We start from the raw sequence: 12443 nt of genomic DNA, 5'->3' as shown, positions 1-12443 counted from the left end.
GAAGGAGAAGGCCAAGGCCAAGGCCGTGGCCCTGGACGCAGACAGCATCTCTCTGAAGAGCATCGGCTCCCCAGAGACGACGCCGAAGAACCAGGCCAGCCTCCCGCCGGCCGCCAAGCTGGCCGAGCTGCCGCCGACCCCCGTCAGGTACCCGCCCGGCCCGGCCACCTCCCCGGTCCCTCTGCTCCCGCTCAGTCGCAGATCCCCGCACGCCCTGGGCTGGGAGGCCTGGCCTGGGATCTGTGCGCTGGGTTAGGGTTCGGGTTAGAGGTTGGGGTTTAGGGGTTAGGGTTAGGGGTTAGGGTTAGGGTTACGGGTTAAGGTTAAGGTTAGGGGTAGGTATTAGGGTTAGAGGTTAGGGTTGAGGGGTTAGGGTTAAGGTTAAGGTTAGGGGTAGGTATTAGGGTTAGAGGTTAGGGTTTAGGGATTAGGTTGAGGGTTAAGGTTAGGGGTAGGTATTAGAGTTAGAGGTTAGGGTTGAGGGGTTAGGGTTAAGGTTAAGGTTAGGGGTAGGTATTAGGGTTAGAGGTTAGGGTTTAGGGATTAGGTTGAGGGTTAAGGTTAAGGTTAGGGGTAGGTATTAGGGTTAGAGGTTAGGGTTTAGGGATTAGGTTGAGGGGTTAGAGTTAGGGTTAGGGTTAAGGTTAGGGGTAGGTATTAGGGTTAGAGGTTAGGGTTTAGGGATTAGGTTGAGGGGTTAGGGTTAGGTTTACGGGTAAAGGTTAAGGTTAGGGGTAGGTATTAGGGTTAGAAGTTAGGGTTTAGGGATTAGGTTGAGGGGTTTGGGTTAGGGTTAGGGGTTAGAGGTTTAGGGATTAGCGTTAGTGGTTAGGGTTAGGGGTTAGAGTTAGGGTTAGGGTTAGGGTTAAGGTTAGGGGTAGGTATAGCAGGCGTCCTCAAACTACAGCCCACGGGCGACCTGCGGCCCGCCGAGGACATTGATCCGGCCTGCCGGGTGCCGCTGCCTGTCCTGCTTAGCAGCCGAAGCGTCCCAGGCCTGCAGTGCACATAGGAATTTGTTCACCTTTTTTTTTTTTAAACAATAGTCCGGCCCTCCCACGGTCTGAGGGACAGGGAACTGGCCCCCTGTTTAAAAAGTTTGAGGACCCCTGGATAAGGGTTGGGTTTAGGGATTAGAGTTAGGGTTAGAGTAAGGATTAGAGTTAGGGGTTCGGGTTAGGCTTAGGAGTTAGGGTTAAAGGAATGGGGTTAGGAATTAGGGTTTGGGTTAGGGTCTCTCTACCACTCCCTGCATCCCAGTTCCTTCTCCCTCTTCCAAAACTGCCTTCCAAGTTCCTTGCGGGTGCTGTTCCCCATCCGCCCGCGCCCGTCTCCGGCACCTGTGTGGGTGGTTTCAATACATTCGTTCACAGTCATCACACACCTGAGCTGTCCCCACTTTAAGACTCGAAGGGGCCCGGCCGACGTGGCTCCGTGGTTGAGCATCCACCTATGAACCAGGAGGTCACGGTTCGATTCCCGGTCAGGGCACACGCCCGGGTTGCGGGCTCGATCCCCAGTGTGGGGCGTGCAGGAGGCAGCCGGTCCATGATTCTCTCTCCTCATGGATGTTTCTATCTCTCTCTCCCTTCCTCTCTGAAATCCATAAGACTATATTTAAAAAAAAAAAAAAAAAAGACTCGAGGGTGTCCCAAGCCAGATATCGGGTTTCCTTCTGGCCTCTGTCGTTGGGATAAGCCTCCAGACTCAGCAAGAAGCCAGACAGGAAGGAAATGGGACGGGGACTTCTCCAGCGTCTTGTCCGCCTCTGGCTTCTCTGACTCCTTTGTTCTAAACATTTCGTGTTATCGTCCCGCCTCAGGGCCTCCGTGAAGAGCTTTGTCAAGCCGCCCTCGCTGGCCAACCTGGACAAGGTCAACTCCAACAGCCTGGACCTGCCGCCGGCCGGCGACGCCCTCGCCCCGAAGCTCCCGGAACTGGCCGCCGGGGGCCCCCTCCCCTCCTGCTTCACCCCCAGCCCGGCCCCCATCCTCAACATCAACTCCGCCAGCTTCTCCCAGGGCCTGGAGCTCATGAGCGCCTTCAGTGTCCCCAAGGAGCCCCGCATGTACCCCAAACTCTCAGGCCTGCACAGGAGTATGGAGTCTCTCCAGATGCCCATGAGCCTGCCCGGTGCCTTCGCCAGCGGCGCCCCCAGCCCCGCCCCAGCTGTGCCCCCGGCCGCGCCCCCAGAGGAGGAGGCCGAGGAGCTGGCCTGGAGCGGGAGCCCCCGCGCCGGGCAGGTGGACAGGTGGGTGGACGGGGACAGAGCCCGGTCTGAATCCGTCCCGAGTCCCCGCTCCCCCAGCTGTCCGCGGTGAGGTCCCGAGTGTGGCGGCCACGTGGCCACGTTCAATTTTATTACTATTTTTTTAAATATATTTTATTGATTTTTTTACAGAGAGGAAGAGAGAGGGATAGAGAGTTAGAAACATCGATGAGAGAGAAACATCCATCAGCTGCCTCCTGCACACCTCCCACTGGGGATGTGCCCGCCACCAAGGTACATGCCCTTGACTGGAATCGAACCTGGGATCTTTCAATCCACAGGCTGACGCTCTATCCACTGAGCCAAACCGGTCAGGGCCAATTTTATTTTTTAAAATATATTTGTACTGACTTCAGAGAAGAAGGAGGAGGCAGAGAGAGAGAGAGAAGCATCAAGGATGAGGGAGAATCACGGATCGGCTGCCTCCTGCACACCCCACACTGGGGATCGAGCCTGCTACCCGGGCCTGTGCCCTGACCCGGGAATCGAACCATGACCTCCTGGTTCCTAGGCCGTCACTCAACCACTGACCCATGCTGCCCCGGCTGGAATTTTTTTTTTTTTTTAACCGACATTAAGTAATGCCATCTGCTTCCCAAATCCGTGGACGAGGAAGGACATGGTTTGGATTTTAAACGAGTGTCTTATCGAGAGGGAGACCGGGGCACCCGGACCTCGGGTGACTTAACCCAGATCGCACATCTAGCCCTGTCCGGTGTAGGTCAGTGGTTAGGGTGTCGGCCCGAGGTTACTGAAGGGTCGTGGGTTCGATTCCCTGTCAAGGGCACGTACCTCGGTCGCAGTTTCCCCAGCCCTGGCCGGGACACGTGCGGGAGGCAACCAATCGATGTGTCTCTTTCACATTGATCTCTCTCTCTCTCTCTCTCTCCCTCTCTCTCTCTCTCTCTCCCTCTCTCCCCCTCCCTGCTTCCTCCCTTTCTTTTTTAAAAAAAAAAAAAATTCACATAGCTAGCTTGACCTGTCACCAAAAATCCTTTGCTTTCTATGACATCATTCCTATGACATCATTCCTATGACATCGTGGCCTGTTTCCATCCACCATCGCGTGACCTCGGTAGCTCCCACGCCCTGCTTTCCGATCAGAGGAAAGCATTGAACAGTTGAGATGAATGTCTCAGGTTGGGGGCCGCCTCCCTTTGTTGGTGGAGATAGTGGGGCCGACAGTTCTGATGGCGTTCAAGTCCCTCGAACCCAGGGCCCCGGCCTCGAGCCTCTCCGAGGGGCCCACACGCTTCTCCTGCTTTTCCTCCACAGCGGCCAGCGGGATCGGAACACGCTGCCCAAGAAGGGGCTCAGGTAACCCTGCTGCCTGCCCCCTTCCCCCCCCCGCCGGGCTCCTGATGCCCGGCCCCCCCCCCCACTGCAGTGCCTGAGTCACCCTCAGAGCCAGCGTTCCCTCCTGGGGACGGAGGAGAAAGAAGGGGGCATCCGGGAGCCACAACCTCGCCTGTGTCCTGGGCACCCCGATCCTGCCACGCGGCCTCTCTGTGGTTTTCCTCCCTCTCCGTCGAGGGGAGAGCAGGCCGCCTTGGGGTCATCCAGAGGGGCGACCACGGGACACAGCTGGGGTTCCGCTGTCCCTGCAGCTCCAGGCCTTCGGGGACCAGGAGGTCTGTCCTGAGCTCTGACGCCCCCCACCCCTGCACCCCTCAGTCCCCCTGAGCGCCCCACGGAGGGGCCCTGGAGTCCTTCAGCCCCTCGTGAAGGCCTGGGGAGCTCGCCCAGTCACCCCCGCTATGGTTCCCTCCTCCGGGCCCCCTCCCTGCTCCCCTTTCTCCTCGTCCTGCTTCGGGGCCTCCACGCCAGCCCCACCGGACCCCACCCAAACCACATCCCGCTGCCTCCGTCCAACAGGTACCAGCTCCAGTCCCAGGAGGAGCCCAAGGAGAGGCGACACTCCCACACCATCGGGGGGCTGCCCGAACCCGAGGACCAGGCTGAGCTGCCGTCGCCTCCCGCCCTGCCCCTGTCCCTGAGCGCCAAGGGCCAGCTCACCAACGTCGGTCAGTGTTGCAGCCTCGCGCCCGGCACGGGGGGTGGAGGAGGGGGTGGCGGGGAGGTCGCCTCGAGGTGCCTGAGTCTATTCACCCAAAATGAGACGGAGACAGACTCTTTAAGATCCTGACTGGCAGGCTGCCCCCGGGCAGGCGCTGTGGATCCTCGTAGCTCCGGGGTCTGATGAACGAAGGCCGGGGAAGCGCAGACCCAGGTGTGGTGGCCCCTGCCAGGGCGGATCCCACACCCAGGTGTCTTCATTGGGGGCTGTCGGGCTGCAGGGAGGAAGGAGGGACGGCTGGCTGAGGGCCAAGGACTAAGGACTGGATCTGCCTCCAAACCCGGAGAAGCTCAGGGTCCCTCACGGTCTGGGCTGGCCCAGCACCATCCCTGCCCCTAGGGCTGAGCCGTCTGACCCTGCTGGCCACACCCTTTCCGAAGCCAGGCAAGAAGGAAGGATTCTCTCTCTCTTTTTTTTTTTTTAATATGTTTTTATTGACTTCAGAGAGGAATGGAGATGGAGAAAGAGAGACACACCCATGATGAGAGAGAATCATGGATCGGCTGCCTCCTGCACGCCCCCCACTGGGGGATCGAGCCTGCAACACGGGCATGTGCCTTGACCGGGAATGGAACCGTGACCTCCTGGTTCATAGGTCAACGCTCAGCCCCTGAGCCACGCCGGCCGGGGAAGGAGGAAGGGTTCTGATTCAGAGATGGGGCAGGTTGACCCATGGAGGGCAGGGCCGGCTCGTGGTCCGTCTGCACCTGGGGCCACAGGGAAACTGGGTTTACGCTGCCGGCCGAGGGGCCAGGCTGGGCCGCGTCAGGCGATGTGCCGTCCTGCTCTGCGTGGATCCGTGGGCAGGGACGGCCGTCCACCTGCAAGGGGACACAGGAGAGAATCTGAGGGGCTGGGACAGGGGCTCCATGTGGGGTGAGCCCTGAGGCTGTGGCCCCAGCAGAGGGCAGCGGGGAGCAGGCCCCACCCGCCCTGACGTGCACCTGCACCCTTGGGCGACGTCTCGCGGGGGATGCTGGGCAAGGAGGCCATGTTTCTTGTTGCTTGAGCGTGAAGGTGACCTAGACCCAGGAAGTGGGGGGGGGGAGGTCTGAGGCCCCTCCCCGTCGCGCCCACGGGCCCCCTGGCTGAGCCCCTTCTCCAGCCGGCTCTTTGCACCTCTCAGATCTGACTCGTCTTGGTCTGGTCTCCGTCCTTGCAGCCGCCTGTGGGTTTTTTTTTTGTTTTTGTTGTTTTGTTTTCCAGAGAGGGAGAGAGAGAGAGAAACATCCATGATGAGAGAGAATCACGGACCGGCTGCCTCCTGCATGCCCCCCACTGGGCATCGAGCCTGCAACCTGGGCCTGTGCCCTGACGGGGAATCGAACCGTGACCTCCTGGTTCATAGGTCGATGCTCAACCCCTGAGCCACGCCGGCCGGGCCCGCCCGCCTGTGCGTGTTAGTGAACAGCGTCCGTGTTTCGGGGCACATCCGAGGGATGTGAAGGTTTCGGGATACGCGCCAGGCCCCCAGCCGAAGGGCCACCTCCGGGGCAGGCTGCACACGGGAAACGCTGTCCGGCGTGACCACAGACAGCAGGGTCCTCGTCTCTTAGGGCCCGTGCCCCCCACCACCACCCCGCTGGCCTGCACACCCCGCCTCCCGCCTCCCCTGCCCTCCTCCCACCCCTGGCGCCCCGTCCCCCGAGGCCCTGAGCTCCGGTGACCCTGCCTCTTCTCCCGCCCCCCTCCCGCCCCCCCACCCCACCCTCTGTCCTTCCAGTGAGCCCCTCGGCGGCCACCACGCCAAGAATCACTCGCTCGAACAGCATCCCCACCCACGAGGCGGCCTTCGAGCTGTACAACGGCTCCCAAATGGGGAGCACCCTGTCCCTGGCCGACAGACCCAAGGGCATGATCCGGTCGGGATCCTTCCGAGACCCCGCGGACGACGGTGAGACTTCACGCCGCGCGGTTCACGCTCATCCCGGCCCCGCTGGGCCCTCACCCGCCACCCGCCACCGCCTCCACCGCCCACACGGCCGCCCCACGCACATGACTCACAGCCCATCGAGCGGGGCCATCTTAGCGCTTCCTCCCCACCCCTGAGAAGGGTCTGGGCGCCCAGAAACCTTGGGGCTGGGGAGGGGAGTGAGCGTGGACACGGGCTCCGGAGACGGGGTCCCGTCCTCCCCCGGCAGCCGTCTGCCTCCAGCCTCTCGGGTCCACGAGGTCACGCGGGGACACGGGGCGGGCGGGGGGGCGGGGGGGGGGCGCGCGGGGCAGTGTGTAGGGAGGAGCTTGGCATCCTCGTGCCTCTTCCAAGGATGCTCTGAGTCCGCCTCAGGCAGGACGTGGTTGCCATGGTGTCAGGTTCAGGGTCAGCCTTGGGGCCTTCATTGCTGGAAGACACTCACGAGGTTCTCGCTAAGGGTTTTTTCACTAGATGTTCCTCTTTCTATTTTATTTTATTTTTATTTAGCATTATTTAATATGCTTATATTGATGTCAGAGAGGAAGGGAGAGGGGGAAAAAGAGAAACATCCGTGATGAGAGAGAATCACGGATCGGCTGCCTCCTGCACGCCCCCTACTGGGGATGGAGCCCGCAACCCGGGCCTGTGCCCTGACCGGGAATCGAACCCTGACCTCCTGGTTCCTAGGTCAACACTCCACCACGGCCGGTTTTTCGTCACGTGGTCCCCGGGATTCTAGCACGTCCCCCGCGCTGAGAAGTGGAGGCGCGGGCAGTTGGCAGGGTTGCTCTGTGCAGCTCCGATGGGCACCCGCCCGCCACACCCCCTTTCCCTCCTGGGTCCCGGCGCCCCTCAGAGCCGGCCAGGCCAGGGTCCGCTTCCCCCCCGCCGGGCAGTGTCACCGAGGAGGAGGTCGCCCTGCTCGGCAGACCCAACCCGCTCGGGGCTCTGGTTCCAGCCGGGTCCCCGTTCCGTTCTTTCTGTCGGCTCCAGGTGCCCGCCCGTCAGTGCCAGCTCCTGCCGGGGTCCCTGCCTGGTCCCCGAGGCCTGAGTTAACACCCCATTCTCTTCTCTTCCAGTTCATGGCTCAGTGCTGTCCCTGGCGTCCAGCGCCTCCTCCACGTACTCCTCGGTAAGAGCAACCCCCCCCCCCCCCCCCGTCTCCTCCTTCCTCCCTCGTCCCCCTGCAGCCTGGGCACCTGGGGGGAGGCCTGGGCTGGGAGCTTTGGTGCCTCAGGGTCTGTCTGGCCTCTGAGCACCCAGCATCCCTGCCGCCTGCTCTGAGGCTGGAGAGCACCCTGGTGCTAGAGCCCGCTCTGCACCCTGGAGAGCGGGGAGGCATTTGTGGGGAGGTGACAGAGGGGTCCCCAGGTGCATTCCAGAGCCCCCCCCCCATGCAGTTGACCATGCATGCATTTGACTGCATGTGCACTTGACCGTGTCTGCCCTTGACCGCGTGTATACTTGACTATGTGTGCACTTGACCACGTGTGTGCACTTGACCGCGTGTGCCCTTGACCGCGTGTGTGCAGTTTGCTGCGTGTGCAATGCCCTGGGCTCTCACGCGCCTCCGTCCTTGGATCCCGCTGCCCCACGGGTGGGCTGACTTCCCGTTGAGGGCAGAGAGGATGAGTGCCCGTCAGGCAGGATCCTTCCCCCTGCTCGGCCCCCCCCCCCCAGAGCTGGCTGCACACGAGCCTTAGGGAAATCCCCGATCCAAGCCCCCGTGTCGGGTCAGGGGCCTCGGGAGCCGTCTCGGCCCCGTCGTAGCTCAGGCCTCGCTTCTCCACGTTCCCGCCGGCCGGGGCCTGGCTGCCTCGGCTCTGGGTAACCTGCTCTCTCTCTCTCTCTCTCTCCACCCCCCCTCCTCCGCGCTCCCTTCTCCAGGCTGAGGAGAGGATGCAGTCCGAGGTAGGGCGCCCAGCCTCGTCCCGCTCGCCGACACCCTCCACGCCACGTCCCCCGGGCCTCCCCCTCCCGCCGCCTAAGCTGTCTCTCTCCTCCTTCTCACAGCAAATCCGCAAGCTCCGCCGGGAGCTGGAGTCCTCGCAGGAGAAGGTGGCCACCCTGACGTCGCAGCTGTCCGCCAACGTGAGTGGGGCCCTGCCCGAGGGGGGCGAGGAGGGTGTTTCCTGAGCATCCCCGGGGCTCCCGACGCCACGGGAGCAGACAGGGCTTGGGGCACCCTCCCCCCCCAGGAGCTCAGAGTCTCGATTTTTATTAAGAACCATTCTAGCCGAAACCGTGTGGCTCAGTGGATAGAGCGTCAGCCTGCGGACTGAAGGGTCCCAGGTTCGATTCCGGTCAAGGGCATGGACCTTGGTGGCGGGCACATCCCCAGTAGGGGGTGTGCAGGAGGCAGCTGATGGATGTTTCTCTCTCATCAATGTTTCTAACTCTCTATCCTCTCCCTTCCTCTCTGTAAAAAAATCAATAAAATATATTTTAAAAAAAAGAACCATTCTGCCCCCCAGCTAAGCGGTGCGTGTAGAGGGGTTCACGCCCGATGGCCTTGAACTCCCCAGAGAAAGAACAAGGGTTGTCGTCAGCGGTTCTGGGTGGAGGTGGGCACAGCCTAGCCATCGGCCATGGGCAGGAATCCGTAGAGATTGTTTTTGGATTTTTTTTTAATAAATTTTTATTGAGCCAAAACCGGTTTGGCTCAGTGGATAGAGCGTCAGCCTGTGGACTGAAAGGTCCCGGGTTCGATTCTGGTCAAGGGCACGTACCTTGGTTGCGGGCACGTCCCCAGTGGGGGGTGTGCAGGAGGCAGCTGATGGATGTTTCTCTCTCATCGATGTTTCTAACTCTCTGTCCCTCTCCCTTCCTCTCTGTAAAAAATCAATAAAATATATTGAAAAAAAATTTTTTTATTGATTTCAGAGAGGAAGGGAGAGAGAGAGAGAGAGAGAGAGAGAAACATCCACGATGAGAGAGAATCATGGATCGGCGGCCTCCTGCATGCCCCACACTGGGGATCGAGCCCCCAACCCGGGCCTGTGCCCTGACCGGGAATCGAACCCTGACCTCATGGTTCAGAGGTCGATGCTCACCCCCTGCGCCACGCCGGCCGAGCCAGGCGAGCATCTTCTTCTCTCTTCAGGCCTGGTTTCCCCCACCACCCCCACCCCCACCCCCGCTGGAGACGGGGAGAGCCGAGGCCGCACCCCCCTGGCCAGGCTGCCGTCGTTTGTCCCCGCCGTGGCCGAGCTGAGAACATAAGCCTCATTTTCCCCCAAAGCTGTAAACACCAGCTGAGCCGGATCCGGGGAGCCATCCAAGCGCTGGCTTCCTCTCTCCTTCCTCCCGGGGGAGCACAGCTGTCGGCCCGGGCTCTCCCCTCCGAGTCGGGGCGGAGACGCCTCACCGGGACCTTGCCTGTTTCACGTTTTATTTTCAACAGCCGTCCCTTTGCACGCTGACCGTTGTCTTTCTTCTCCGATCCCCAAGCCCTCGATTTATTTAATTCTTTTTAAATATATTTTATTGATTTTTTACAGAGAGAAAGGGAGAGGGAGAGAGAGTTAGAAACATCGATGAGAGAGAAGCATCGATCAGCTGCCTCCTGCACACCCCCCACTGGGGATGTGCTCGCAACCAAGGTAACATGCCCTTTGACCGGAATCGAACCCGGGACCCTTCCGTCCCCAGGCCGACGCTCTATCCACTGAGCCAAACCAGCCAGGGCTGATTTATTTAATTTTTAAAATATATGTTTTACGGATTTCAGAGAGAGGAAGGGAGAGGGGGAGAGAGAAACATCCATGGTGAGAGAGAATCCTGGATCGGCTGCCTCCTGCACGCCCTACACCCGGGGGATCGAGCCCACCACCCGGGCCTGTGCCCTGACCGGGAATCGAACCGTGACCTCCTGGTTCCTAGGTCGATGCCCAACCCCTGAGCCACGCCGGCCGGGCTTCCCGAGCCCTCGATTGAGATGTTGTCCATGGTTTGCCTGAAGCTCCGATTAAGTTCTTTTTTCTGCTCGTGGGAACTTATACGAGTTGTGATCTACACGAGAAGCCCCTCCTCCCTCCCTGCACCCCACGCACCGAGGGGGCGGCCGGGGTCGGGGCCTGCTCAGCCCAGGAGGTTCACGCCCGGGAGATGCTGCGGGGGAGGAGGCGGGGGGGACGCCAGGGAGAGAACATCGGTGTTCTGCTCACTCACACGCGGGCCGCCGGCCATCGCACTGTCGGGCTGGGCGAGGGCCAAGGACAGGAATCCAGGGGCGGATTGCTCCTGGAACAGGAAGTTCCCGTCGGCTTAGAGCAGAACCAGCCAAAAGCCAGGACCCCACAGGTTCTGCATGTTCGAGGCCGAGTCTTGCTGAGGTCGTGGCCTGTCCTGAAGCGGGAGGCGTGATGCCAGGCCCCGGGGCGGTTCCGCGGCTCCCGGCTGGAACCCGGCCGGCGGGGCTCAGGGGTTGAGCATCGACCCGTGAACCAGGAGGGCGGGGTTGGATTCCCGGTCAGGGCACAGGCCCGGGTTGTGGGCTCCATCCCCAGTGTGGGGCGTGCAGGAGGCCGCCGGTCCAGGATTCTCTCTCATCATGGATGTTTCTCTCTCTCCCTTCCTCTCTGAGATCAATAAAAATAAAAAAATGTAACAAAAAGGAAGCTGGTGCCCCCCAGAAGGAGTCTGAGTGCACCTCATCCGTTCAGGGAGGTCTCTGTTTCAAAGTCCCCAAGTAGTGTGTCAGCTCTGAGACAGGAGATCCGCTAAACTACGTCCCTGTCAATCTCCCTCCACCCCCTACCCCCACCCCATACCCCCAACCCCCACCCCCCTCCTCCCTCCTCAAGCCTCAGGGCCTCCTGTGTCCTTGTTCCAGGCAAACCTGGTGGCGGCGTTCGAGCAGAGTCTGGTGAACATGACTTCCCGCCTGCGGCACCTGGCGGAGACGGCCGAGGAGAAGGTGAGAGGCCGCACACCCCGTGCACGGTTCTCCCTCTGTCACTGGACTCTCAACCTGCCCCTTGATAAAGCCGCCCCGCTTCCCCATTCCCTGTGCCATGTCTGCTAGGACACCCGTGCCCATCCTATCACCCGGCACATAGTAGGTGCTCATCCTATCACCCGGCACATAGTAGGTGCCCCTCCTACCACCCGGCACATAGTAGGTGCCCATCCTACCACCCGGCACATAGTAGGTGCCCCTCCTATCACCCGGCACATAGTAGGTGCCCCTCCTATCACCCGGCACATAGTAGGTGCCCATCCTACCACCCGGCACATAGTAGGTGCCCCTCCTATCACCCGGCACATAGTAGGTGCCCATCCTACCACCCGGCACATAGTAGGTGCCCCTCCTATCACCCGGCACGTAGTAGGTGCCCCTCCTATCACCCGGCACGTAGTAGGTGCCCCTCCTATCACCCGGCACGTAGTAGGTGCCCATCCTACCACCCGGCACGTAGTAGGTGCCCCTCCTATCACCCGGCACGTAGTAAATGCCCATCCTACCACCTGGCACGTAGTAGGTGCCCCTCCTATCACCTGGCCCATAGTAAGTGCCCATCCTATCACCCGGCACATAGTAGGTGCCCATCCTATCACCCGGCACATAGTAGGTGCCCATCCTACAAACCAGCATATAGTAGGTGCCCATCCTATCACCCGGCACATAGTAGGTGCCCATCCTACAAACCAGCACATAGTAGGTGCCCCTCCTATCACCCAGCACATAGTAAATGCCCATCCTACTATCCGGCACATAGTAGGTGCCCATCCTATCACCCGGCACATAGTAGGTGCCCATCCTACAAACCAGCACATAGTAGGTGCCCCTCCTATCACCCGGCACATAGTAGGTGCCCATCCTACCACCCGGCACATAGTAGGTGCCCATCCTACAAACCAGCACATAGTAGGTGCCCATCCTACAAACCAGCACATAGTAGGTGCCCCTCCTATCACCCAGCACATAGTAGGTGCCCATCCTACAAACCAGCACGTAGTAGGTGCTCTGATCCCAGCCAACGACACTGTTCCATGTGTCTCTCAGGACACCGAGTTGCTGGATCTGCGAGAAACCATTGACTTCCTGAAAAAGAAGAACTCGGAGGCCCAGGCAGTCATCCAGGGAGCCCTCAATGCCTCGGAGGCCACGCCCAAAGGTAGGAGAGCCAGCCACAGGCCCAGGGGGCAGGGAGAGGTGACAGGAAGGGGCCTGGACGGGG

At 60.6% G+C, this 12443-nt stretch overlaps 1 protein-coding gene across 1 annotated transcript in view; it reads left to right on the top strand.

The window, feature by feature from the left end:
• NAV1 (neuron navigator 1) overlaps positions 1-12443 on the top strand; it is a 116360-nt gene that overhangs the window by 85038 nt on the left and 18879 nt on the right. Inside the window, 10 exon segments of the mRNA XM_080650899.1 lie at positions 1-147; positions 1823-2251; positions 3545-3586; positions 4145-4293; positions 6070-6240; positions 7341-7393; positions 8149-8172; positions 8275-8352; positions 11096-11179; positions 12269-12380. The exon segment at positions 1-147 is cut by the window's left edge and continues 416 nt beyond it. Coding sequence (XP_080507025.1) covers positions 1-147; positions 1823-2251; positions 3545-3586; positions 4145-4293; positions 6070-6240; positions 7341-7393; positions 8149-8172; positions 8275-8352; positions 11096-11179; positions 12269-12380 — 1289 coding nt within the window.

The sequence above is a fragment of the Plecotus auritus genome (assembly GCF_963455305.1).
Source record: "Plecotus auritus genome assembly, chromosome: 14".
Taxonomy (NCBI): domain Eukaryota; kingdom Metazoa; phylum Chordata; class Mammalia; order Chiroptera; family Vespertilionidae; genus Plecotus; species Plecotus auritus.
Note: the sequence above shows the minus strand (reverse complement) of the source record. Positions and strands in the feature narration are given on the sequence as shown.